The sequence below is a fragment of the Anguilla anguilla genome, chromosome 6 (assembly GCF_013347855.1).
Source record: "Anguilla anguilla isolate fAngAng1 chromosome 6, fAngAng1.pri, whole genome shotgun sequence".
In the NCBI taxonomy this organism is placed as follows: domain Eukaryota; kingdom Metazoa; phylum Chordata; class Actinopteri; order Anguilliformes; family Anguillidae; genus Anguilla; species Anguilla anguilla.
In genome coordinates, this window is record NC_049206.1 from 56,445,023 (window position 1) to 56,472,405 (window position 27,383).

General features: G+C 48.5%; 1 protein-coding gene across 3 annotated transcripts in view; it reads right to left on the reverse strand.

The window, feature by feature from the left end:
• usta (uronyl 2-sulfotransferase a) overlaps positions 1-27,383 on the reverse strand; it is a 70,154-nt gene that overhangs the window by 13,701 nt on the left and 29,070 nt on the right. Inside the window, exons 1-5 of one of the 3 annotated variants that reach the window (XM_035423892.1) lie at positions 23,833-23,956; positions 22,308-22,415; positions 15,162-15,205; positions 6,038-6,193; positions 13-92 (exon numbers count right to left, since the gene is read on the reverse strand). In XM_035423892.1, the coding sequence (XP_035279783.1) occupies positions 13-92; positions 6,038-6,193; positions 15,162-15,205; positions 22,308-22,389 (362 nt within the window). In that variant the 5' untranslated portion in view covers positions 22,390-22,415; positions 23,833-23,956. Of the gene's footprint in view, positions 1-12; positions 93-6,037; positions 6,194-15,161; positions 15,206-22,307; positions 22,416-23,832; positions 23,957-27,383 lie in introns of those variants that run through there. The other 2 variants (XM_035423890.1, XM_035423891.1) reach the window with 2 other exon arrangements.

Here is a 27,383-nt window from a genome sequence, read left to right on the forward strand (position 1 = left end):
AGTTAAACTTACCTGGTAAAGTTCAAAAAGTGCACGTGGCGGGTATAAAGATACGGTTGGGGAATGTTACTAATGTTTCGCATCAGGTCCACCTGAAAAACAAAACAAAGAGAGCCAGTCACATCAGGGTTTCGTGAAAACAAAAGCACAAATATACTGAGGGCAAGAAAATAGCTTTGATTAATGTAACATTTTAAGGAAGCTTTATGGATGTTTAAAAACTTCACATTAAAACATGAACTGGACCACTACAATTTTGCAAGTGTGTGTCTTAAAATGTTTTCTGTGAACTTGCAAACATGTATCCCTTTCGCATATTGAACAGCAGACTTTTTCACTTTGTGAAATCACGTCACTGTCAGAGGAACATTAGGAGCGCCCCCTGTAGGTGGGAGGGCCGTTACTGAATGCTTAAACGCAACCTTCAGACCCCTGGCTTACTGCAGAACATTATCCGCCCCCGGTTTTTCTTCACTCCAGCTTGAGTTATGAGGGCACGTAAGGGTTCAACAGTCGCTCCAAGTGTTAAAAGGAAAGTAAAAAAACAAGACGGTGTTCCTCACGATGGAGCCAGAGTTTATATTGCTATGTTTTTTTTCCACAAAAACAAGTGAAGAGTGTTGCTGAAGAGAATCCAGCACCACACAAACTAATGAAGCCGGTGCTGTATCAACCCCTCATGTGGAAAAAAACGGGAGGTCATTTCAAAAACGGCATCATTACATTCACATGACTTAATGAAGTCCACATGCTGAGCCCTTGTTGTGCTCGATGAAACCAACACGTTTTGTCCTGCTGCTTCACGCACCAAAAACAACTCTTTTCTTTTTTTCCTTCTCCCCTCTTTGTCAAAAAAGTTTCCGCAAGTAAAAAATAATCGAGAAAAAAAAAAGATAAACCACGAGAACGTGATGGCGTTACTGTACGGGCACAGAGAGGACAGCCAAACAGGAGAGTGTAAAACAGTGGGAGTGACTGCACTCTTTCGATTTTCATTCCAGGACTGGCGGATCTCCCTCTGTTTTTCGTGTTCCACCACCGCGGTCCCAACGGCCTGTTATTTCCGAGCCAGTTCTCCCGAAATTCTCAGTAGACCCCCCCCCCCCCCCCCCCCCTCAGCCGATGCTTCCACCGCAATAACCATCGCACTTCACCCCTCACTCTCTCTCTTCTTTTTAAATCCGAGTTCAGGACACGAGAGACGCAATTTGCCACCGTGTCACCGTGGGGTCGTTTTTAAAACGGTGGTTTTAGATGTAGTCCAGTTGGCCGGAACACGTGTGTCTTTTCTGCTGCACTGATCCTGTTCGTGGGTTGGAGATGACGCCAGGTTGAGCTGATTTTTTTTGGGGGGGGGGGGGGGGGAGCACCTGGTCCTCTTTGCTGAACTGGAGGGAGGATCGCTGGCTCTGGAGGAAAAGAGGCTCCATCGAACCGAGCTCAACCCTGCCACAGGGCACAAAATGAAACATGGCGGAACAGCAACGTTTTCCTTTCCACTGCTTTCCAGGACCAGGCCTCCTCCACCGCCTTCTCCTCTGTCAGGGAACAATTTTTGTACAATTTTCCAAGTTTACCTTCACCCCCACCCCCACCCCCCCACACCCCCCTCCAAAATTGGTTCAGGTTTTTTGGCTTTTCATCACCTTCGGAAAAACGTATCCTGTCGAGAATTAATTCTACTTTTAAAAAAAAAAAATCCTGACAAATACATTTTGATTGATGTGTGAAAAGTTTGATTGACAGAAGGTGCAGATGGACATTTCCTGTAATCACTGGTCTGAAGGCAGTACTGCATATTTTTTTTAAGGGTTCAGCTGATGATTTGGTTAGAGTTAGATGGTCCTACAGCAGTCAGTGTGTAATAATTTCTCTGTCTCTTATGAATTTCTAAGTCAAAACTGGTGAGCTTGGCCTTCCTCCTTATCCTCCCCCCCCGCTGTCCTGCCAGGGAGGAACCGGCTGTAACACCATGCTGCCCAGGACTCTAAAAGCAACTGATAGATTAAAGACTAAACAATTATTTCTGATTTAAAGCTTGTTTATGTAAAAGGTGTGCTTATTCAGTATTCATGCTATATGATTAGACGCAGCCAATCATTTACTTTGTTAAATCTTACTATATGATTATGTATTAGCCATGTACCAATCAGATATAGAATTGTGTGTTATCGTATGTTACTGGTAAAACACCTTTTTCTCATAGAAAGAAGGGACTGCCCCTGTTTTCTTCAATTCGAGCTTGTCCATCTTGTTGTGCGTAAGTGCCAAACTCTTTCTGCAGAAATAAATCCTATTTCTAATATGGATACACCTCGTCGTGCCTGGTTATTCAAAGTGGAGAATGCTCTCTGGTCAACAAGCGTCTATCAATTGTTCCTGTTTTCGAAAATGTATAACTCCTGAAACTGAAATCTGTAAACCTGTCGAGCGGATCGCACCGCAAAGTATGAGCGTGTTCATTCACCGTGCTATGATACAGTTTCTTATTTGCCAGACGCAGGAAGGAAGTGGTTTTATAGTTGCTTGCTTTCAGATGTTTAGGTTTATGCAGCTTAAGAGCTTACAGCACACCAATCACATGATTGAGGAAGTACATCACACACAACGCAACTGAGCAAATATTTAACATAGTTTGTATTTTATTTTCGAGAAGGGTAAGAATGAGGATTCATGAACCCCAATATTAACAGAGCTACGATGTGCTGTCCAGCACTAGCCGGTATGAACCAGTTAAAAAAAATTTCTCACCTCTATGATTGGCTCAAATCAGTACTAGTACTTGACACCACTTAATATAGATGATGATAGTATTAAGTTCTTGAGAATCATTTCCGAAACAACCTCATCATACATATTTATGATTTTGACTTCAAAGCTTCCTGCACCTTAAAAATACTGTACTAAAAGGGCTTGAAATATTTCATGCAGGTTACAACCGATAACTGCAAGGACTTCCTTCAGATCTATAAAAAATAGAATAAAAACAATTAAGAGCAACGTTTAAAAAAAAGAGAATTATTCAGGAACCTAAAGAACCATCTTGTCATCCCAACAAGTTTAGCCTCAGCTGAACCTGACCCCGCAGCAGTAACAGCTGGGCGGTGTGCGAACTGCTAGGCTAACGTGCTAACGTGCTAACGTGCCAACAAGCGAACGAGATCACCCGCTGCCAGAACAAGTATTCCTGCACAAAGCCTCCCTCAGCGACACTAATACAGGAGTTTATTTTGCAGGCATCGCGTGTGAACACTTGTGTAAGCACACTGAGAAGGTTCTGGCAGTGAAACGTCTTAAAACGCGCGGGGGACTCTGTAAACACGCAGAGACGGCCATGACATCACCGCCACGGTGACCAATCCGAGGCTCCGCACCGCTCCGCCCTCCCGCCTGATCCAGTAAATTTCCACGTGGCTCGGACGGCAGCCGTTCCTTCCCCTGGCCCCCCCCCCCCCCCTTCCCACAATCCCCTGCTGAGGCCCGGCCAATCCTATTAGCCTATTGTTTACACCCAGGAGTGCCAAATGAAATTAGGAGGCAGTTTAAAGATTACTTGTGTTACATTAAAGCCAGCGGTTAAATTAGGAGGCAGTAATTTTTAAAGAAGGGGAAACAGAGAGTGAGGGTTCGGGAGGGGGGGCTTTTTTGGCCTCTGCCCCCTGCCCCTACCCCAACCCCTTGTCTGTCCTCTTAATCCCAGGTGTGGGGGGGGGGGGGGGAGTTTGGAACGGGTCCGAGGGGGTGGGGGGATTTGGGGTGGGGGTCTGGAATTCCAGGCATACTTGCTGTCCCCTTAGCTTCCCGCAGTCGCGGTCACTACAGAGCACTGCGACAGACGTGACAACCCCTTGGTCTTGTAAACTAAAAGGTCACAGGTTCGAATCCCGTGTAGGACCCTGCCGTTGTACCCTTAAGCAAGGTGCTTAACCTGCGTTGCTTCAGTACGTATCCAGCTGTATACATGGATGCAAATGTAAATGCTATGCAAGAAGTTGTGTAAGTCGCTCTGGATAAGAACGTCTGCTGAATGCCTGTAATGTAAATGTAACTTAGTGTTGAATTTACTCTGGTAGCATGCAGGCAGTGGAAAACACAGCCACACAGTGCCAGAGTCATTTACTCAAGGGGAACCAAACACAGGGCCGAGCCAAATTATTCTCCTCACTTGCGGCCATTTCCTGGAGGTTGAGCTGCGGGCAGTAATACGCCAAACTCATTTCTATATTTGTTATTCTACGCGTTATTATGCTTATGAGAAAATGCAATTTGGGGGGGGGGGGGGGGGGGGGGTTGGATCCTGTACAGCGAAGGAGGACGCTGCTGCTTGTGTTTTAAGTGAGGCAGAAATAAAAACATCCCTCCTAATTCACGCAGGGGTACACGTAAGACAGGGCGTTCGCTCAGAACAGCCTGTACGCAAGCGGTCTTTAGCACAAGTAGCTACAGCTGGGTTTCTGACCCCACGGTTAATGTTAGCGTCATAGAAACCCCCAAATATGTGCGGTTGAACACTGACAACATCATAACTCATAATGCTCAGCGTTTAGTGCGATCAAACACAAATTAGCGAGCTACAAGGTTTGAATAAGCAAAAGAACTTATTTTTCTTTCATTATCACGCCCATATAAACATTTGTTTTACGAGCGTTTTTAGATGAGTAATGTTTGACTGGTGTTTTAAGCATTTAAATCTTTCAACGAAAAAAAAAAAGCAAAACAAGACAAACTAAAAATAATTTAGCCTTCGCAACTTAGAAACCTTCTCCACATGTTCCAGAAGGCTTCCTCAGCCATACGCAGGGGAACGTAAGGGGAACGCAGACCAATGAAATTGTGTTTTTTGCTGCCATTGCAGGTCCCCCACGCACATGAAACCCGTACCGTTAGCCCCTCGCTCAAGCCGGGCGTGTGTTTTTGTAATGAAGCGTCGTGCTGTCGGCTGAAGTCGGAGCGCGGCACAGAATCATTTATAAGAGCGTAATTGGGGGGGCAGGCCCAATCTCCGCTGACTGAATTCACCACATGCAGGTGCACTGAGACGGCTCCCCCCCCCCCCCCCCCCCAGTCCGGAGGCTGTCAACACCACGTCCGGCACCCCCCCCCCCCCTCCTCCCCCCTCCCAATACCGCCCCGTGCCCATACCCCCACCCCCCCCACCCACCTCCCCAGATGGTTCTGGAACACTGTGCGGGGAGCGGAGCTGTTTGCAGCTCAGTAACTGCTCTTTCCGGAAGGTTCCCGTAACGGACGCGTGGGGCCTTCCATCTCGTTAGCGTGCTTGTAACCCCGGCAACCACCTCCGCCAGGAGCCGCGGTCTCTCTCCCTCTCCCGCCCCTTCCGTCTTTGGGGTGCGGGCTGTCGTCGTAAAAAAAAAAAAAAGTGCCTGGTGTTTGGCGTTTGCGGTGAAAAAAGTCACAAAGCGGAAACGGCAAGACGTCGTTTCTCCCCCGCCACCCAACCCCCCCCCCCCCCCCCCCCGCTTTGGGAGTTAATGGAGCGTCAACTCCGAACGCAAGCGGAAACAAGCGCGAGAAGAAAACAGTTTTGCGGCTTCCACACTCTGAAGACTGATGTAAACTCGTTTCTGTTTATACACACGGAGGCTGAAACAGCTGGACGATTCAGCTGAACAGACGAGGGAAACAGGATTACCATACCGCTCACTGTCTGCATTACATATTCATGCATTCAGGGATGATCCTTATCGACAGCAGTGTAGCATAATTATTAGGGAACTGGGCTTGCAACTCAGAGGCTGCAGGTTCGAATCCACAGTGGGGGCACAGCCTTTGTACCCTATATAAAAAGTACTTAACCTGAACAGCTGCAGTCAGTGTCCAGCTGTGTAAAGGGAATGTAGGTATATAAAAAATAAATAAAAAAATAACCATAACAGCTTAATTCAGTATCCAGATGTAAAAAGGGAATGCATGTTTATAAAATGTGACCTGAACAGCTGCAGTCAGTGTCCCACTGTATGAAGGGAACGCATGGTGTGCGGTACGTGCCCGTGGACAGGAGCGTGGGCTCAGTCACCTGCTCATGCTTGGTGAGCCGGGTCTTGTTGTGGATGTCGGAGGAGACCAGGTTGAACTGGTGGCGCTCGGCCAGGATGCGCAGGAGCAGGACCACCGTCCGGCTGCCGCACTTCCCCACCCGGTTATACACCACCTGGCTCGGGAAGGGCAGGACCTGAGAAAACAGAACCGCACCAAACAGTCAGACTCTGTGTCTAAGGTTACGGTAGGAAAAATCAAACAAGGCGCAAGCTTTCTTTGGTTTGCTTTTTACGATTTCATTTTTGAAAGAAAATTGTTTTTGATTTCATTGATAGGCCCCAGCACCCCCCACTCCCCCCCTCCTTGACCCTGACCAGGAATCAGTGGGCACAGATAATGGATGGATTTTGTTTATACTTACGCTCTTGTATTGGACACACTGTGACCATCCATTTTCTTAAACCAAACCGTACTTTTTCCTGGGGCGTGTCTGAAACAGCTTACACTATTTGCAGAGCAAGTAGGCCGATTCGGACACGACCCTGGTCAGGGTCACGGTGGGGCGGGGGGGACTGAGGCCTATCCCAGCATGCAGCAGCCAGGAATACACCCTGGGTTGGCAGGGTGCCAATCCATCGCAGGGCACAAACACGCCCTTCACACACACACACTCATACCTACGGGGCAATTTAGAGTCTCCAGTTAGCCTGACCTGCACGTCCTTGGACCGTGGGAGGAAACTGGAGTACCTGGCGGAACACCGCACTGGACGTGAAACAAGAAAGGCACAGTCGGGATTTGAACCCGTCACCTCCTAGAGGTGAGGTACCACCGTGCTGCCCTACACATTCAGCCCCCGGGAGCACATTTACAGGCAGCGCAAAAGCAGAGGATGAAAAAGGGAAGTGAAGAATTGATTGGGAAAGAGGTGAAAGAAACGACTCTGCGGCACTCCCTCTACTGCAGGCCTCCGTGTTCGCTCCTTCTTCTTTGACCTCTGACCCCTGGTCTTGCCTCCGTGCTCTCGCAGGAGATGTTCGAACTCGTCCCGGCTGACACCAACGGACTCCAGGACAGCGTGGGGGGTGGGGGCAACACTCAGGCCGTACATTAAAAATGACAAGCCTACCCTTCTCTCTGTTAGAACTACATTTTATGCCCCAGTTCAGCTTAAACGTGTCTGTATAGAGACACACAGCACACAGGAGAGAAACGTCAGGAAAGTTTCTCAAAACCGCATTAAACCAAAAGAAAATTCACTGAAGTGTTTTTTTTTTTTTGTGTGTGTGTCTAAATTAGAAAAATAAATATGAAGCCCAGGAGATCATAACCAATTCAACAGCGCAAAGAAATGAATCAATACGGACCACAGTCCGATTAGCCCGCAGGTCCAAGTTCTCAGCACAGCACTTGTTGACAATACGTTTCAATAAACTTCAACAGACAGGGCTGGGATTCAACCACAACGCCAAACCAACAATGTGACAAACATCTGTACCATGCTGAGCTGATTTACAAAATAATATCATAAGTTTGAACGCGGTATTATATGCGAACAGATCCAAAAATATGGCAAAAAAAAGAAATTGTGTACTGCAATTATATCAAAGAGTGTACAACTGACGGCCTTGTACAGAAGATATCTGAATTTAAACACAATAACAAAAGAGCAGAATCACTTTAGAACAATGCAATAAGCATCCTGGTTTTTGCAGAAATAAATTAACTAAAAAAAAAAAAACTAGTCTGTTAGTAGAATAGCCAGGATACAGTGGAAAGCATTCCATTTGCAGAAATGTGCGAATGGAAGAAGCATTAATGACCTTTTAACTAGCGAGGACGATGTTTACATCAATACTGAAACTGTTAATTTGCTTAAATGAATGTTTTCCGTTTTCTTCTCAAGCAACAGACCCATCATCCCTGCCAATCCCGCCTTGTTATCACTCTGAAGTGTAAACATCACTTATTAAAACACCCTGTCCCAAAAGGTCCCAGACTTCACTCATATTTTCTTCTCATTAGGGAAACGCATTAAAGTCAACAGCAGACTGACTGCCAGATGAATTAAAGAGGTCAGTCAAAGAGGTCAGTTCAGTCTAATTAACCGCACACTCCACACGTACGGTTTCCCTGGTTACACCGGGCACGGGTAACTGTTTGGCAGTTCGGCTGGCTCAGTGCAACTCCAAACGTACGGCAGTGAGAGCGGCAGCATTTTGGCAGAAGGCTGGGTTTATTTCACATTCTTTCATAAAAAACAGAAGGGAAAAAAAAAACTGCCCAAAGGCATCTTGGATGTTTGCGCAAAAAGACCCCCCCACCCCCACCCCCACCCCCCCCCCCAAAAGAATGAGGATGCTCTTGACAAGTCCACACCTCAAGGACAAAAGGTCACCTCAAGCACAGCCACCTAAAAGCAAAAAAGAGCTCCTTGCAGAGGGGCCAGACACTTAAAAGAGGCGCCGTTTATTTTTGGGCTTTGTCATAGCGCCCTTCGGCCTTCGCCGTTCCCCCCGGCAGGAACGCAGGATGGAAAAAAACACTAAGTGGAGGAGTGAAGCAGCACGCCTGCCCTCGCTCGTCGTTTGTCATTGTAACTCTTCTCACGGAGGACGCGGGGGACACGCTCTCTCTCCCGCTCCTACCGCTGGATCGCCCGGAAGGCTACGGAACACCGTGTCATTCCCGCCTGAACCAACGGCGGGATGGATGGGAATGACTTAACCCGTGAACTCCGAGATATCCCCCCCCCCCCCCCTCACCCCGCCCCCCCGGTCAGGAATCTCGACGAAGCCCTCCCGCCTGAACACGAGGTTAGCAGTGAAGTTCGCGACCTCGGGGGGAGGGGGACGGGGGACGGGGTGTTGTAGGTTGCCGCTAGGCCCAGGGTGCGTACGCAAACCCTTGCACGATCAAAACCCCCCAACATTCCCCAAACCCCCACACTGTTCCTCTGTGCGCCGAGAGAGAGGTAGCAGCGGAGACGCCTACGCCCTTCTCCTCTCCCCCTCCTCCCTTTCATTTCGGGTGTGCTATAACCCCCCCCCCCCACCCCAACCCCCGCCAAAGCGCTACAAAAACAAGGCCCCTACCGCCACCGGACTGTCCCGACTGGCGGAATGCTGGCGAGCTCACTTTAAAAAGCAAAGCTAGGCCAAGAGCTGACCTCTGCAGAGGGGGATGGGGGGGGGGGGGGGTTTCGGTGTCAGTACGAGCGCGCGTCCTCATTTCATTAGCGACGCACTTCCTGTTATTTCTGATTTTCTGAAAGCAGATAACAGGAAATCGTTACGGAGGTTAAAAGATTCAGAGGAAACACATACGCTGCTTGAGGACGGCCGAGACCGGGGGAGAAGATAAAAACTAACAGACTAACTGACTAACATGTCTGTACAATTTCTTCACCCGTTTGAGTGTTTGTGTGTCATTTTCAGTTCCATGTCTGTTTCGCATTTTCAGTTTCATTGACACTGTTAGAATATGCCATGATCAATACCACACTTTTTTCTACGGTACTGTTACCGCAGAATTTGGAAAGGAGAGAAGCTTCAGCACGTAAAACTTCTTCTAGTGTCGGCATACAAACGTTATTATAGGACCATTCCAAACTCAAAATCAATACGGCCTTAAAATTTTAACAAACACACAGCCGGCTTGTAATCACAGTCTACGTACTGAAATAATTAAATTGTTACTTCCCCTACAACAGGTAAAACCCTCACACAATTCCACATACCCAATGCATGGGTTTATCTTAATGTGTTCTTTTTAACATTTCAGCCCTGAACAACCAAATTTATAAGATCTGTCTACAGCATTACTACACAACGTAGGAGGCTTTCTGATAACACTTGCATTTAGGAGAAGCCTTACAGACAGAAAGGGAACTCATAGTGTACCCCAGGAGGGGGCCAGAAATGGCTCTATCGGTTTGATTTCATTTGCATGAAATACAGAGTCTCTCGTACTCCTTATTTTTTTAAAACATCTTGTTCCTTCTTGTGCTGTTGACACTGCAGGAAGCCCAGCATATTGAGATAGGAACTCTGAATGTTGTCCTTGGATTTCTTTGTGTAGTCTTATCGAAAATCACGTGTGCCCGGCAAAAAAAAAAAAGAGAAGGAAAAAAAGAAACCGTGATCAGCTCATCATCTTATCCAGCGAGCGGGAGCGTTATCAGGTCAGTGTTTTTCGCCCGCCAATTGTCGAGAAATGATTCATCGGCACGAGCGGATTATTATAGATCCGCGGATGTGTTTGTGTGAACCCAGCTGGGCTTCGTACCGCTTTGCAGATGTCACACAGCTACACGGAATGTCAGAGAGTTGCTCTGCTCTTTTGCGTAACGTTAATGTCTCTCTATCTCTCTCTCTCTCTGAAGAGGAACACGGTTTAATTGAAGCGTTCATTAGAGTCGTGCAGTAAATAGTAAAATTGGTCTCTCAAAATCAAATCAATTTTATATTTGTAGAGCGCTTTTTACAGAAAACAGCCGGAAAGACATTTTACAGAGCAGTAAAAAAAAAAGAGCAAAAACAGAAAACACCATACTTGGAACCCTCAAATAGCAGGTACACAAAGTAAAAAAAAAAAAACTCCCAGCAGGGAGAAAACCCTCAAATGGACGTGAGAAAAAACTCCCCAATGACAAGAAATCTGGAGAGGAACCCGGCTATAGAGGGGGAGCCCATCCTCCACTGGCCAGCCTGGTGTAAAGTAGCAGTAGAACAGATCTAACAGAAATGCAATAAAGGATCAATCAGAGCAAATATAATGGGTTGAGCAGGTTAGAGTTGAGCCAGTAAACTAGTAGTTATAGTAGTATAACTGGTATAGTTCAGTATAATGGAGTTTAGAGGGGCAGGGTGACACATCTGGAGCCCTGTGAGTCAAGGCATTGGACATGAAACTCTCAACTGCTACATTTTGTAACCCCGGGTGACAACTGCAGAAACAGCCTAAATCGATTTATAAAACGTTTTTATGAAAAATCATTTTAGAATTTTCAACAGATAGGTGTCCGTTTGTTACCCCTTGTTTCTCTCTCTCTCTCTCTCTCCCCCCCCCCCCACCAAAAGCAAAGATCTTGTGCCATCATGTCTCAATCTGAGCCCAAAATAATACTGAATCTGAGTACCAAAATAACACTAACAGAAACGGACACCGGTCCCGTACGGACACCGCTACATCGGTGAAAATTCACACTGTGCACGGACCGTTACCGTGGCCGACAGCAGCAGCAGCAGCAGCAGCAGCAGCAGCAGCAGCAGCAGAGACGGCCCGCTGCTGTTTCTTGTTAAAACCGCAGCCCGAAAACTCATAACACCCCTGGCACAGCCCGACTCACTCCGGGAATTTGTAGAGATTTAGGGCAGAAGGGGCCAAATATACTCTCCACATGCAGCTATAATCCCCGCCCCGCCCCGCCCCGCCCGTTTCCCCGGCCTTCCCTGAATGAACCCTCTTCTCCTTCAACATTTCAAGAAATTCAATAAGAGAGGGAAAAGTCAAAATAAAGCCTTTTCGAAATCTGGCAAAGCTCCAAAAACAATTTCTAGGAATGTCGGTAGGTTAAAAAAAAAAAAAAGGAGGGGAAAATTTTTTTTTGGCACAAACACAACAAAGAAAAGAGGCTGTTCGTCTGTTCCTCTGGCAAAGTGCTCTCGAGAGCTGTGATGATGTCACCAGCGCTCTACGCAGAAAGGGTGCTTTGATTAAAAAAAAAAAAAAAAAAAACCAAAAAAAAAAAAAACCCCACGCGTATGTTTTTCTTTCCAATTCCACCGACTCATAGAGGACCGAATGTTTGCTAGCTGGTGTAGCTCGCTTCAACTGCAGGCCAATACATGCTTACAGTCTCACTTACTGTATTCCCAAGCCAGTTCCTAAAAATATGCTCGCGTAGCATAGCGTGCCCTTCAACCTCCGTATCAGTGAACTCCGTCTACTTCCAAAATTAATTTTTTAACTGCCCAGGCTTCTCCCCCAAGGGGAAAATCATTTAAAGGACAACACTCAGTTCTCTGGGGAAAAAAAATAAGCACATGTTTAAAATGATTACAATGAACTCATTAGTAACAGTAAACAATTATTTCTTTTCATGGCGAAAGGGTTCAGTTACGTGCACCAAAAGGCTGTCCGATAAATTTTCTGTGTCCAAACAAACACTTTTTCTCGACTTCATTTAATCGCGAAACCCCCCCTTTAAAATTTAAAACGTCTTACTGTGTGCAAATACTTTCCTATACAAGCGGTCACCCGGAGACAGAGGTTGCCATGGCGTTCCAGGCTTCCTCGGCCAATCAGGTGCCACCTCTGTGTGCCCAGCAGGTCTGTATAGGAACTTCTTGCCAAGACGAACGGGTTTCTTTCGGACCTCGGCACCGAAATAAACGGCAACGCCACCTTCACCACGAAGAGAGAGAGAGGGCAGGCGGCAGCACCGAGCCGGGCTCCCATAATGCACCGCTGCGGACACAAGGGCCGCTTGTCGGTGAAGGTGAAGCAGCAGCCGGTTAGCGGGAGCCGGTTAGCCAGATCAGTAGGCTCTCTCTCTCATCCACTTCACGCCCCGGGCCTGGAGCTCGATCCAGGCAGGACGGGGGAGGAAGGAGGGACACGCGCAAGTGTTTGTGTGCGTATCCTGCCCCGCGCCTGGGGATCTGTGAGCATGAGTGTGTGTGTGTGTGTTTGTGTATCACGTGCATGTGTGTGTGTGTGTGTGTGTCTGAGCGTGTGTGTACATATGCGTTAATGTGTGTGTTCATGTGTATGTGTGTGTCCGAGTGTATGTTTGTATATACGCGTTTATGTGTGTGTGTACATGTGCATATGCAATTTGTGGGTACAGATAACATGTCTTGGCTCTCAAAAGCCCACCAAGGAAGACCAAAGGGTCAAACATTCTTTGATCATTTTTCTTAACTTTTCTTGTTCACTTTGTCAGTTTCTCTGCCTGAGATTAAAAAAAAAACATTTAGATATCTCAATGCACAGCAACTGTACATAATTTGTAATTATTCTGTGGACCATCACACTCAAAGACCGTCTAACTCCTGCACTGATGATGTAATGAAACCAGGGGGATGGGTTCAAGCTGGCACTGAAAGACCGGACTCCACACATATTTCTTTCCCTTAATCTCTTCATAAACAGTTGATGATACTCTGTGAAGGTAGCGGACACTCATCGAGCGAGAAAAGAAACGTCCCAGCCGATTGGCCCTCTTGAAGTCGCCCTCCCTTAATTTATAACCGCGCCCCCTCTATTTAAGGTTTTACGGTTTATCCCCCCCACTCTCATCTCGGCGATGCCCTAGCGCTTCTAATCCACCCAGAGAGGCAGCGGTGGTAAGTGGGGTCACTGACTGTACTCTTAATGGAGGCTTGCTAAAATTAGCAACAAAAAAAAAAAACCAAACCTTTGTAAAGTACTCTCATACTCGCGGATTAAAGCATACATCAGAGGAAGGACTAATAACAGACCGGTGGTCCAGTACGCCAGTATCTGGTCTGATCAAGGCCACGTGGGGTTTTAAAATGGGGGAATTGTTTTTTTTTTTTTTTTTTTTTTTTTTTTTTAAATCAGACTGCTCTGATGTGGCTTCTGATAGCTTGCTGGGAACACAGAGCGCCAGTTCCACACGTCCACATTAAAACATCCTGGCGATCGAGGGCAGTCTTATCCCAGGACGAAGACAGAACAGCATCTGGGAGATCCGAGTAATCTTTGCCATCAAATCAGTCACTTAGAGTACGTAGCGCACATGGGCTCCCTCTAAATCGCATAGCATCGTATAATATTCATGCTGTGTGAGAGACTGAGCATTTATCGGTCCTTACATTGTCCAAGGAAGCTGTGCTTTGATATGAACTGATTCAGATATTAAGAACGAGCAAAAATACGAACCAGAAAGGTAACCAAAAACTCATAACTCCCACAAATGATAAAGAAGCATCCACTGCAAATCACCAGCTAAGACCATGCATCAATGATTATCATTATTATTATTGGGTTTAAATTTTTACGAGCAGATGTGTCTCTCGCTTGGACAACCTGGCCTCAATTAAGATTTTGCTTTAAGTTCATGATTAAACGTTTTGTGTTGAAGCAGCGCTGACTGACTGTAACAGCTCTATGACATCATAATGAAATGCTCAGGGGATGAGCATTTCATTATGATGTCAGGGGATGCTCTGACTCCGGACTGTGACATAGCCTTCCATCTATACATATTACATAGCGCAGGAACATGGATCACATGGGAAACAGCAGACCAATCGGAGCCCTTTCTCCAGCAGGAGAAGATCTCTGATTGGGCCACGCACTTTTTAAAAGTGACGTGGTTATTTGGCTTCAGCTGAGGGGCTTTCCAAGTAAACATGGCAAATAAATTAAGGGCCCAGACCTGCACAAATGCAATCAGAAAAAACCTGCTGATGCAAATATCTCCCTGGAGAGTATTCCCAGGAAGACGGAAAAAAAGAAAAGAACAACGCGTTTGTCTGAAACCCCTTTGCCAGGGGCTAACGCATAATTGTGGAATTTGTACATTGTACACACTGTGAAAAAAGGAAAAGGAGAACAAGAGATGGAAAGAAGGGGGGAGAGAGTAAAGGATAGAAAGAGAGAAAGGGAGGAGAGAGGAAAGAGCCAGATAGTGAGGGAGATGGGAAGAGAAAGAGAGAGAGAGAGGGAGGGAGAGGGGAAGAAAGAGAGAAAGACATAGTAAGGCAGGGAAAAAGAAAGGGTGAAAGAGACAGAGAGAGATAGTGAGAGTTGGAAAGAGAAGGAGAGAGAGATGGAAACAGAGAGAGGGAGACTGCGAGGGGGGAAGAGAGATGGGGAAAGAGAGAGAGAGAGAGAGAGAGAGAGACGGAAACAGAGCTCCAGATTTACACAAGGCAGCTCTGTCTGCGGTAGGAGAGAGAGACAGACAGAGAGAGAGAGCGAGTTAGAGACAGAGAGAGAGAGAGAGCGAGAGAGGGGATCGCGGCCGGGCCGTGGGACGCTGTTTGTTATTTTGCGCGGGTTCGCCGCTCCTCCCGGTTGCTATGCAGCCTGGGAAACGCAGGCTGGCGGCACTTCAGAGAGGGAGCGCAGGGAGCGCAGGGAGCGCAGGAAGCGCGCGGGACAAAGGGAGGACTGTGCGCACTCACCCTGGGAGCCGGGGGCCCGTGGTCATCCACGAACGTCGACTCTCCTGTCAGGAAAAAAAAAAAAAAAGGAGAAGAAGAAGAAAAAGAGCGGGCGTTAGCGTGGAGGTACGGAGTGGTCGAGGAGCCAGAGTTCTAACCTGCTGGTTTTCACCAGGTACAGCGCAGAGGGACGGGTTAATCAGGCACACAATTAATCTGATTCCCTCCATTTTAGATTTTAGTAAGAGAATACCTTTACACCTTTACATCAGGGAAGCAGGCCTCTTTCACACAGGTTCATTTATTTATGAATTTTTTCAAATATATATGTACAGTATATATATTTAAAATTCCCAGTGAAGAACAGCCACCGCCGGCAATCCAAGAAATTCCCCAACGCTGTTGTTCCCTGTCACAGAGCCCGGGGAAATCATTTGTATGGAGGGGTCGTACTGCTCAGAGCTCGGAGTGTGGAGCCCCCTCCCCCCCCACCCCCCCACCCTCCAGACTAAAACAAAAAGTCTCTTTTAGGCGCCTTCAAACGGCGCTGTGAAAGTGAACCTCGCTTCTAGCCCCCCGGGATACGGCTCGCTCCCCCAACCCCCCACCCAGAAAACACACGGGTGCTATACTTCTCACCCCCCTTAGAACACCCACACCTGCGTGGGGGGGGAGACAGCGCTGTGTGAGTGCCGCACGTGCGAGGGTGAGGACGGCTCGGCTGTGTGCGCGCGAGAATCACAGGAACGGTTCTTAATCACGTCAGACGATCGCAGCCTCGGACCTGCACGCTGCTCCACAGAGCTCCTGGAGTGAGGATCAAATCGACACTCAACAAACTGCCTGCAACAAGGAGGACTGAACGGTGCGACACTTGGAATTCTGGGTAAAAAAAGGGATATTAGCGTAGCGTTCAGCAGCCAAGACGGGCTCCCGCGCGATCTTTCTTTACCGTTTTTAGCATTTATTTGATCACGCGCGTTTAAAAAAAAAAAAAAAAAAAAAAAGGTTCCCAGGATTTGCCCCTGCAGCACACCTCAGAGACACGCGGGCGTGCTTCGGCCTGCCGAGGAGGGGAGGATGCTGCGTTAACGATCGAGCTCTGCCGTTTGCACACCTGTCAGATTTTACCTGGCAGGCACCCCACAGCGACGCAGTCACACACCCACAGCGCGGCGGCCTCACCTGCACCTGGGCTGAGCCGCAGGTGTGCGCGCGTCAGACGGCCCCAGTAACTCAGGCATGCGGCCCGCCCGCCACGAGACTACAGACTCGGCTTTACGGGAAAGCATATAAACTCAAACAGGAAGGGGGGGGAGAGAGGGGGGAGGGAGAGAAAGGGAGAGGGAGGGAGAGAGAGGGTGAGAGGGAGGGGGGGGGAGGGGGGGAGAGAGAGAGATGGGGAGGGAGGGACAGAGAGACAGAGACAGAGAGAGAGAGAGAGAGAGAGAGAGAGAGAGAGAGAGTTCCTCCCCCATCACGTGCCCGGTGGGAAGTGCCCCCCCCCCCCCATCGCCAGAGGGGAGCACTATAATTCCTGCCACCCCCGCCCCCTCTTTTCTGAGCCCACCTCAAAAATCACTCACACAACCAAGTAACGTCAGATAACAAATACATCAACCGTGCGTTTGCGATCTGGACAATCACCACGCCAGAAACATTCAGATCAAGAGGTGCCGGAACGTTCTTAATCCCACGGGACCATGGCAACACCCTGACCCCTAAATCAGACCTCAGAGCTGAACCCTGTGGAACCCCGCGTTGGCTAGCGGAGGCCAGGTAGAGGGGATGGATCAGCAGGGCAGGGGGTAGATGGGATTATCGAGCACGGGACGCGTTTCCCGATCACGAGCACTCGACTCTTGAGGCACCCCCGGACGAGCCCAGGGAGGGTCTGCGAACGGCAGAGACACTGCAGGCCACATTCAAGGGGCCGTGTCAAAATTACCCACACGTTTTACGCCGTGACATTTACGCGGCCTTTTACGTTGAAATAAAACCTCACGACGGGAGAAACGTGAACCGCCTGGTCTCCCAGCCTCATTCCGACTCCAGATGATGATGATGGCCCTTGGACCTAATGGGGCTTATGAATGGATTTGTTAAGCACCTCATTGGCCCAGACGGAGATTAGAGGTCAGTTTCCCACACTGTGATGTCTTAAACAGAGTCACAAAGAACAGGCTTTATGAATTCAATAAACACTCCGATGCCTGCCCCTGGCAGAGCCCAACGCAGCAGACCCCCCCCCCCCCCTAAAATTAAAAGCTCACATTCCGACCCCGCGACATTCAGAACTAAGACAATAGCCTGCTCTGACAGAAAGAGACCCCCGGTCGAGAATGACATCGAGAAAGAAAGTCACGTCAGGACGACTTCCTTCAGATCTAAGGACTTGTTTAGGATTGTGCTCCCTCTGTGCAAGAAAGCATCTAAAGAACAGCGGCTTTCTTCTCCAGCGAACCACTGCCAGGGGTCAACTGAAACAAGCCTGTACATTTATCAATCACACAATGAACCAAAGAGCTCCATTCAATGCAGTCGGAAAGTACTACGTTGCTAAATTTGTGCAAAACATTTTCCAAGCGTTATGTTTCCAAAGCTAATGCGACACAGAGCAGCTTGCACTGAAATGAATGCAACTGGATGAAACACACTGAAACACACACACACAGACACCCAGACACAAAGGCATGCATAAAGACACACATGCACCGATACATACACACACACACACACACACACACACACACACACACACACACACACACACACACACACACACACACACACACACACACACACACACACACACACACACACACACACACACACACACACACACACACACACACACACACACACACACACACACACACACACACACACACACACACACACACATTCATACACACACAGACAGGCACAAACACACACAGAGACACACACACACACACACGTCAAGAAAATAAAAATAACAATCATTATCATTCCCTGGAATTTTCTCTTTGGTCTTGGCTTAAAGTCCGGAATGCTACATTTTGGGAATTTTCACAAACATGCACTTTAAGGCACACCGTTAAATTAGCCGAACGAATCCGGCGGCTCGGTGAGCGAGGTTTCGGAAAAGATGAATCCCGAAACGGACTGAGGTGAGACGCAGCCACACAGGGTTTGGGACAAGGCCCCTCGTGCGTCTCTGTGGAAGCGCTTAAGAAGCCCATGGCACTGGTGTCTTGGCTCAGACCTCCATGTTTTTTGTGAATACATGGTATTTTTTTCCCCCATTATATCTCTATTAGAACTCTAATGCCCAAAGCATATGAAACAGACTGTGACCACCCACTGACGGTGTTGGGGGGGGGGGGGTCGGGTGCAAAACTACATTTTAACTGCACCCCAAGCAGACATGCAGTACTCTGAAAAGGTATTTGCCCCCTTCCCGATTTCCTCTATTATTTCATATCAGTCACACCAAATGGTTTCAGATCTTTAGATAAAAACGTAATAGTGGAGGAAAAAAAAAGGGAAAAAAGAAAACCCAAAACACATTTTGGGGAGGGGGGGGTGGAGTCACTTTAACCAGCTCACTGTTTTCCGAAGGGCTCCCCGTTACACAGCTGTGTTAACCATCCCGTCTGTTCTGCCGCAGCCACCTGCAGCCCCGGCTGCCGCTGGGCATTACCATGACAACATTACGAGGTCGTCTGGGCGACCACCAATTAAACGGTACGACAGAGCAAGGGCTGGGGGGTGGGGGGTTGGGGTACGACAGTGCACCACTGTAGCTCCAACCCGCCTCTTCACCCCAGCCGCAGGGTTAAAAAGAGGCAGTATTTTTTTGGGGGGGGGGGGGAAGGGCGTTTGGGGGGTATGACAGTGCACCCCCCTAGCTCCAAGCTGCCTCTCCACCCCAGCCGCAGGGTTAAAAGAGGCAGTATTTCTTTTTGGGGGGAGAGGGGGTTTGGGGGGTATGACAGTGCACCCCCATAGCTCCAAGCTGCCTCTCCACCCCAGCCGCAGGGTTGAAAGAGGCGGTATTTTTGGGACGCTGTGAGCCCGTATTTTTGGAATGCTGTGAGCTTTAGTGACATCTGGGCGGGACGCAGGGGTACAGGACTTTGATTTAGGGACTCAGAGCCCCCACAGCTAATCCGGGGACTGAGGCCTGGAGCCTAATTACAGAGGGGCCCGGGTCCCCGCCCTGAGCGCCTGTGCTATGGGCGAGGCCTGCGGTCACACGTGCGCACAGCCCAGAGGCACAGCCCTGAGGCACAGCCCAGAGGCACAGCCCTGAGGCACAGTCCTGGGATATAGCCCAGCGGTACAACCCAATGGCACAGCCCAGCAGTACAGCCCAGCCCAGCAGTACAACCCAATGGCACAGCCCAGCAGTACAGCACAGCCCAGCGGTACAACCCAGCGGTACAGTCCTGGGGTACAGCCCAGCGGTACAGCTCTGAGGCACAGCCCAGCAGTACAGCCCAGCAACATAGCCCAGAGGCACAGCCCAGCAGAACAGCCGCCGGTCATCCGGTTCACCTTTCTGGCGTAACTGCCATGTTTGTTGTTATAGGAACGGCCCCCGGACTCCCCCAGCGGGGCTGCTGCTGTCTGTCTTAGTGCAGCTGCAGATGCCGGCGGGGGGAATTGGGTTTGGTTTCCATGGCTACCAGTCCAGGAGAAGAGCCAGGTACACGTATGAAGTCAGAACTTTTGATGACTTAATCTCTTCCATTTTTACACACACACACACACACACACACTCCACAGATCCATGCACACACACACACCCTCTCACACACACACACACACACACATACCCACACACACCCTCTCTCACACACGCACGCACTCACGCACAGCTTGCTCCTTTAACACGTCACTATCAAGTTAAACTGATAGTTTACATCTTCTTTAAAACCAAATAAAATGAAATGAAACAGAACCAACCAAAACATTAACATACTTGGGATAGTACACAGTCAGGTGAGGGAATAAATTTGGCCGGATGAACCAAGCTCTGCATTTATCATACATTAACACGAGGTGTGCATGGTCATGGGATTTCATTCAGGGTAGAAAAGAGTTAAGTGTTTAAACCTATTTCTACTTACGTGGTCATGCACACCACAGATCTTAATAGTTGACTTAACAATATTCAGTACCAAAAATTCAGTTGCTAAATTTGAAATTCTGTTGCACGGTAAAGTGCTGACGATTTCACCAAGCAATGTCCTTGACGGCGTCAAACTACGAGCTTCCTGAAGAGGGCAGCATGCAGGAAGTACGTCTGTGTGATCCTTGTCCAGTATCAGTCCAGACCAGGGCTGCCCAGTCCTGTTCCTGGAGATCTACCCCTTCACCCGTACTGCCACACACTTTGTTAGTTTATTTAGTCTGCTAGGACTGAAGCGACAGATATTCTGGGCGGCTTTCATGTCGAAACTAGAACGCACTAGTTTCACCGCAGCCCACAGATGGGCAAGATAGGCCAACATCGCCGGAGTCTTCAAAAAACAAAATTCGAAGTCACGCGGAAACAAACCAAAGGAGGCCGTTCTCATTTTCGTAAAAACTTCCCATTTCAGCAGACGTTTGCTGAGGCAGACAGACACTGCATTCAGCAAAAAAAAAAAAAAAAAAAAAAAAAAAAAAAAAAAAAAAAAAAAAAAGAATTGACACGGACCATTTGCTTCAACTAACATTTTATAATATCACACCAGGGGCCTGATTTACTAAGACCTTTTAACACACGTAAATCCTTTTAGCACATGCAAAACTAATACCACAACCAATGAGTGGTGCAAAACAAATACCACAACCAATCATCGGTCATGTTATTGGTTTTGCGTGTGTTTGTAAAGGTTCTCCCCGCGCTGAAGGTCTTAGTAAATCAGGCCCAAGCCGTTGCAAACGTGCCACAGGCCGACAGTCATACAGTGGCAACTGGCTGGGACTGGGAATTACACAGAACTGCAGGAAAAAACCAACACGCAAATTCTGAGAACGCTTAAAAAGAACGTGCCTCTGGAGAATACAGACAAGAAGCTTCTTTAACCCTTTAAGGTGTGAGGTCACAAAGCATGCGATTGGAATGTTCTCGACTGAACGTTCTAACGCTGATGCAACAATCACTGCTGGCGACTGAAAGCAGTGGGAGTTCTTTAAAGGGTTAAAGGCAGAGGGCTAGATTCGGCTAGCATCCGTCTTTCACTTTCACGACTGCTGAATTTGCTATTGCAATTAACCACCAAGCCAGCGCAGGGAAAAAGCTGACAGAATCTTCCAGCTGCGCACCTGACGCCCGTTTGGCTTTTGCGTCCGGCTGGAGCAGCTGACCCTCCCACGGGACTGGACTGGACTGGACGGGACTGGACTGGGCTTGCCAGGGGACGAAAGAAAAGCGGATTTTCGGCGTGGAAAACGCGACGTCCGTTCCCATTTCCAGCTCACCCCTTGGCCAGACCTCACGCTGAGGGACGTATTACCCGAGCGGCCCCTTTAAAATACGAGCACAGGCAGGCCTCCGTCCGGCCCTCATTTTCCACACAAACAGGTAGAGCAGCGCATTCGGGGTCCGTTCCGGTCCAGCACGCCGTCGCCGAATGGAACTGCACCGTAGCGACAGAGCTCTCTCGCTCATTGGCCTTACGTCACCTCCCTTCTGTTATCCAGCTCCTACATCACGTGCGGAATCTCACATTCCCATCCCATATGCCATCGTGAACAAAAACGACTCTCCTCCTCTCCTGCGACAGCTACAGAATCGCCTCCGTCGACGTCGCGCGGTCTGACGGAGGTACGGCCGAGGACCGAATGGCGCTATGAGAACGACATAAGAGGAGCTACGGCAGCTCATAGGGGGGGTTATGTCAGCTCATAGAGGAGTTAAACCATTGGGTCCTCCGCTCTGCGAGGCGTTTGCAGACGCACGACACACACAAAGCACAAAACGGCTACACTCTCGCCGGCGACTTGAACGGGATCGGTCCGGTTATTTTCCACATAAGCGCTGACACACAGAGCCCCAGGAGGAGGGACTCACGGTTAGTACGTCAGAAGCAGGAGAGGGGCGTCAGACGGTTACTGGTTTAGTGCTCGGGACAGCGGCCTGCACATTTAAAAATTTTTTTCCTGGGTTGGCTCCGCCCAGGAATCACGTACCTTTCTTCTCCTTCCGGAAGGTCAGAGGCGACCCCTTGCCGGGCCTGTCCCTGTGGACACTGTGCCTCGAAGCCATTCTCATTGGCCAGTGACTTTTCCCAAACACGCCTACAAGGAAAAGGGGACATGAAGGCCATCTTCCACACATTCCCAAAGGAAAGGGCAACAGTACATTATACCGGTCGAGGAACCGGGCTTGTGACTCCGAGGTTGGGGGGTTCGAGCCCCAGGTTCGAGGCGGAACTTCCGTTGTATCCTTCAGCAAGGTACTCAACCCTGAATCGTTTCAATAAATACTGGAGTGGAGAATCTATCGTTTCTGACCAAAGTAAAAAAATTTAACTTCATCACAGAATACATATATTACAATGTGCACTAAGTTGTAGAAATGGTGTGCACGTAAATAATGTAACACTGTACCGAAACCATCAGTAATTTACTCCGCATAATAACGTCAGCTAAACGGCTAAAATCTTATGTGATGAAAAGCATGTCTCTAAAAAATGTGCACACTACAGAGACCTCTCTTCCTTTTCATTCGCCCTCATTCACAGACTAAATTTTTTATCTCTCAAGTGCAGGACCTGACCTTCAAACTGTGACCTCAGAACTGGGAAAATATTTACAGGTTAACCGACAGGACTAACGGTCCTTCTAACAAACCCTTATATGCAGTGACCTTAAAGGCACCACAAGACCTTTTTTTTTTTGGTCAGCACGCGAACACAAATTATGACAGCATACCCATAGTTCCTTTCACCAACTCCCCCCCCACCCCGCGTTCCCACTTCCGCGTGGGAGGGAGAGAGAGAGCCTCCCGCAGGGGCCTTTCAAAGCACAGCTAAAAGACCCCTGCGTCTAACCAGGACTAACTGCTGGCAACCGCTCCCGGCACAGGAAAATTCCTGGGTTTGGCACAAACAACGCCGTTTGTCAAAGTGACAGAGCGCAGTCGGGCCACCGCAGACTAACGGGGGAAAGCCGTTTCTGTGACAGGTAGAGGGAATGGCGTTCGTTTGCGAACCGCAGGTAACAAACCGCAAGGTCTAAACTTAATAGCCGCTAAAAGACCCGTTTAGACTGCCCCGTCACGTCTTCTTGAAGAGGGAAAAGAGCGTCTCTTAAGCAAAGCCTGCTGGAATAATGTTACAGAAACGCAGAACCATTGCCACGAATCCGCGAATGAATAATAATTCAGCTGCTTGTTTGGCCAGACCTAGCCCTCTCTCTGGCCGGTCCTTCTGATCTCAATGAGCCTAACCTGGTTAAATAAATGGAAAACAAAATCTTTTGTTTAAAAAAAAATAGCCAAGAAATTCCTCCTATCACCTTTCCCCAAGCGAGTACTAAAGCAAATAACCCCCGCGTCCAAATCAGGGTCTGCGGACACGTGACAGAAAGGAGCGGAAGCTACAGAGAGGGACGAGCGGTTTGCAGAAAGAACCTTCGCTCTTTTCCGTTCCGAGAAGAAGCGCGGCTTCCCTCTGCGGCTCAGTGCAATTAGCACACGCGTTTCTGTCTTCACCTGCCAGTTTTTTTTCCCTCCGACGCCAGCTTCCTGTTGTCAGAGTTCCCACTCAGAGCACTTCCCCATCCATGACAGGCCTTCCCGTGTGAAAAAGAGTACGCTGAAGTATACTATTTTACACTTAAGAATACTTGAAATATAGTGAAACTTTATGTCAAGTAGCCTATGCTTAGTACACTATTTTTTTCATCGATGAGACAGACAAGTGCACTGCGCAAATACAGAGCTGAGAAGACAGCAAACGTGGACTTCACATTATGGAAATAAACTAAACAAAGCACGCTATGCCACATTGGTTTTCCCTTATTCTGTACAAATATTACACTATCTGGTCTCATTCCTGCTAAACCGTTCACAAAGCAGCATTTTTCTTCGCAAGAATTACATTTTGATCCAAAGTGTCTCTGTCCATGTGGCGTTTGAATCAAGCCTCTCTTTTTTATCTACTGCTGGGGGATTCTCTGTTCACAAACCCCTCCCTTTTTCCAAGCAACCCAAGCACTGCCTGGGAGAAATCACACCTGCCTCCGCTGAATTTAGACCAACAAAACGCATCTTCTAGAACAGTTTCTCTCAATCCGAGGTCCAATTGTTTCCCCGTGAGGACCCAACGGGGTAGCTAATGGAAAAATACGTTTCCTCTTCACGGAAAACTTGCTTTCATTTCAGTGGAATAAACAAAATATCGTTTTTCAAAGCGAACCTCGCGTTTTAGGCTTTCGGGTTAAATAACTCTCGTCTTGTTTACGCGTGCTTGGTAAGCCTACTGTTATCAGCGTAGGCTAACTGTTAAAATATTTACACTGTACGAAATAACGGTCCCGTGTCTCTCGAAAACACACACGCATACACAAACACACGAAGGTGTAACATATCCATCTCACCCAATCAGCAAAGACCTCGAAAGCTGTAATTTCCACCAGACCAGGTGCCTCGTAATGGCAGTCCCTGCCGCTACCTCCCCCGGAGGTCCGCCGCCCGCTTCGTGCCTTTCAATTAGGGCGAAAACCCGCTAGGTTAACAGGCGATTAGAGCCCCTTTTACACATAATGATTTCAATTATACAATCAAGGACCCAAGGAGAGAGGGGGGAAATCAGAGAGCGGGACCACCAGCTGAGGCTCTGATATTCCGCCGTCCCAGCTCTCTCTCAGAGGCGCGTGGTGGTACAGCGCGATCTCGCGCCGTCAAACGCCAATCCAAGCGGCCATTTTCTCTCAGCTAAACACAACTTTACACGCTGCCCCCCCACTGTGACCACAGGTCTCTCTCTCTCTCCCTGTTACCCCAGTTCCCAGCATGCTTTGCTTCCTTGGGCATCGACCTGTTAGAATAGAAATGATCTCAGTGCTAATTTACCAACAAATCGTGTAGTGTAAAAAAGGGGGACTAATTAAAGCCCAACCAACCAGAATAAGAAAGGAGAAGAAAGTTGTATTTAAGGTGAATAAAGTAAGAGTCAGAGAGATGCATTTGATACGGTGGAGTGAGATGGAGTAAATAAGGCACTGCAGAGAGGGGTAAGTAGGCTGTAGTAGGGTGGAGAAAGAAGGATAAGATGGAGAATGTAAGGTACAGTACATCAGGGGAAAAGGTTTGTGAAGGTGGAGTAAGGTGTAGTCAGATTTTATAAGGGAGGTGCAGTAAGAAGGGATGCATTAAGATGTAAGAGCACAAATGTGTGATTAGAATGTTCTTGACTGAACATTCCAATGCTGATGAAACGATCACTAAAGGTAATGGGAAACAATGTTCTGGAACACTGACTTAGAAATCTGAAAAAAAAAAAAAACTACACTTCAAAGGGGGTAAAAGAGTGTTAAAGGGTCACAGTGAGATCAGACGACTTAGAGAGCGTAAGATGGTGAGGAACAAGACCAGAGAATTTTAAAGAGTGTCATATGGCGAGGTCTAAAAAAAACCGAGGTTGTGAGTTCTGGCATTCTGGCGGGATTTTCCCCGAGCAGGACCCCATCCCCCCGGAGGGAGGGTGAGAGGGAAGGAGAGAGGAGGAAATAAGAAGGGGACGAGTGCGGCCTGCTGAGCAGCCTTACGCCAGCCTCCACATCCCACGCGGTCACGTGACCCAAAGAAAGCAGCGCGGCAGAAACATCTGCGCGAGCGGAGGAAATTAAAGTCATTTCAGGGTTTGGCTGCGGCCGCGTCTCTGCACTGGGGAAGGTGTGTCTGCATACGGGTGTTCTGCAGGGGGGAATAGGGCAAGTAAGGTCCAGACTGGAGGGGAATTCAGAAACCCTGTACCAGACATTAGACTTCAAACGCATATCTTACAGTTCAAATATCTATATGAACGTGTGTAGTCATGTTTGTATACAGTCAATCAGTCAGTCTCTCGCTCACTCGCTAGCTACAGCAAGGACCACAATGGAAATAAGTCCTGTCATTTTTGGGTTATCCTTGATGCTCTTTCAATCGTGCACGTACATCGGTGTTTGCAAACATGTAATTGTCCTTTTAAAGTGACTCGTCAAATTGATAAACTAAAAAAACGAAAACTCGCACACTCACTCACACACTCACTCACTCACTCACACACTCACTCACACACTCACTGACTGACTCGCACACACACACACACAAACACACACACACACACACACACTCACTCACTGACTGGCACACTCGTGCACACACTCACTCACACACACACACACTTACACACACTTACTCACACTTACTCACACACACACTCACACACTCACACACTCACTCACTGACTGGCACACTCGCGCACACACTCACTCACACACACACACACACACACACAATGCGGTTTTGTAAAATTGACAAGGAAGAAAAACAGGACCCCTGTCTGTGCTCCGCCGCCAGTTTGGCCCAGGAAGTGCGACGGAATTCCTGAACTTCTGCTAAATAAAACAGCCGAGCCGAGCAGCTCCGAGGCCAATCCACAGGGCCCGAAGAGTTTCACAGGGAGGTCAGAGCAGTGAGGGCAAGCACCCTCAGAGCAAAGACCTCACCCCCCCCCCCCATCCCATCCCCAACACTCCCCCCCCAACCCCCAAAATGCGTTCTTGGCTGATCCCTTCATTAAGACATCAGGAAGGATGCGTGTGCGCTTCCCCTGTTCCGGGAACCCTCAGCGTGATTCTGCGAAGCTTTTATTGGGACGGGATTCCATTTTGGGGGAAGGACGAGCAGTGCCGTGTTCAGCAAAGCTCCATTTTGGGGGAAGGACGAGCAGCGCTGTGTTCAGCAAAGCTCCATTTTGGGGGAAGGACGAGCAGCGCTGTGTTCAGCAAAGCTCCATTTTGGGGGAAGGACGAGCAGCGCTGTGTTTGGCAAAGCTCCATTTTGGGGAAGGACGAGCAGCGTTGTGTTCAGCAAAGCTCCTCATGGGCCCGTTGCCCGCCCCACAGTCACACAACACATCAGAGCTCCCACAGGGATGGGGACTCAGTCTGCAGGCCAGTCTACACGGATGCACCAGTCCTCAAAGTACTAGTCCTCAATGTACCAGTCTCCAGTTAACCAGTGCTCAAGGCACCAGTCCCAAAAGCACTGGTCCT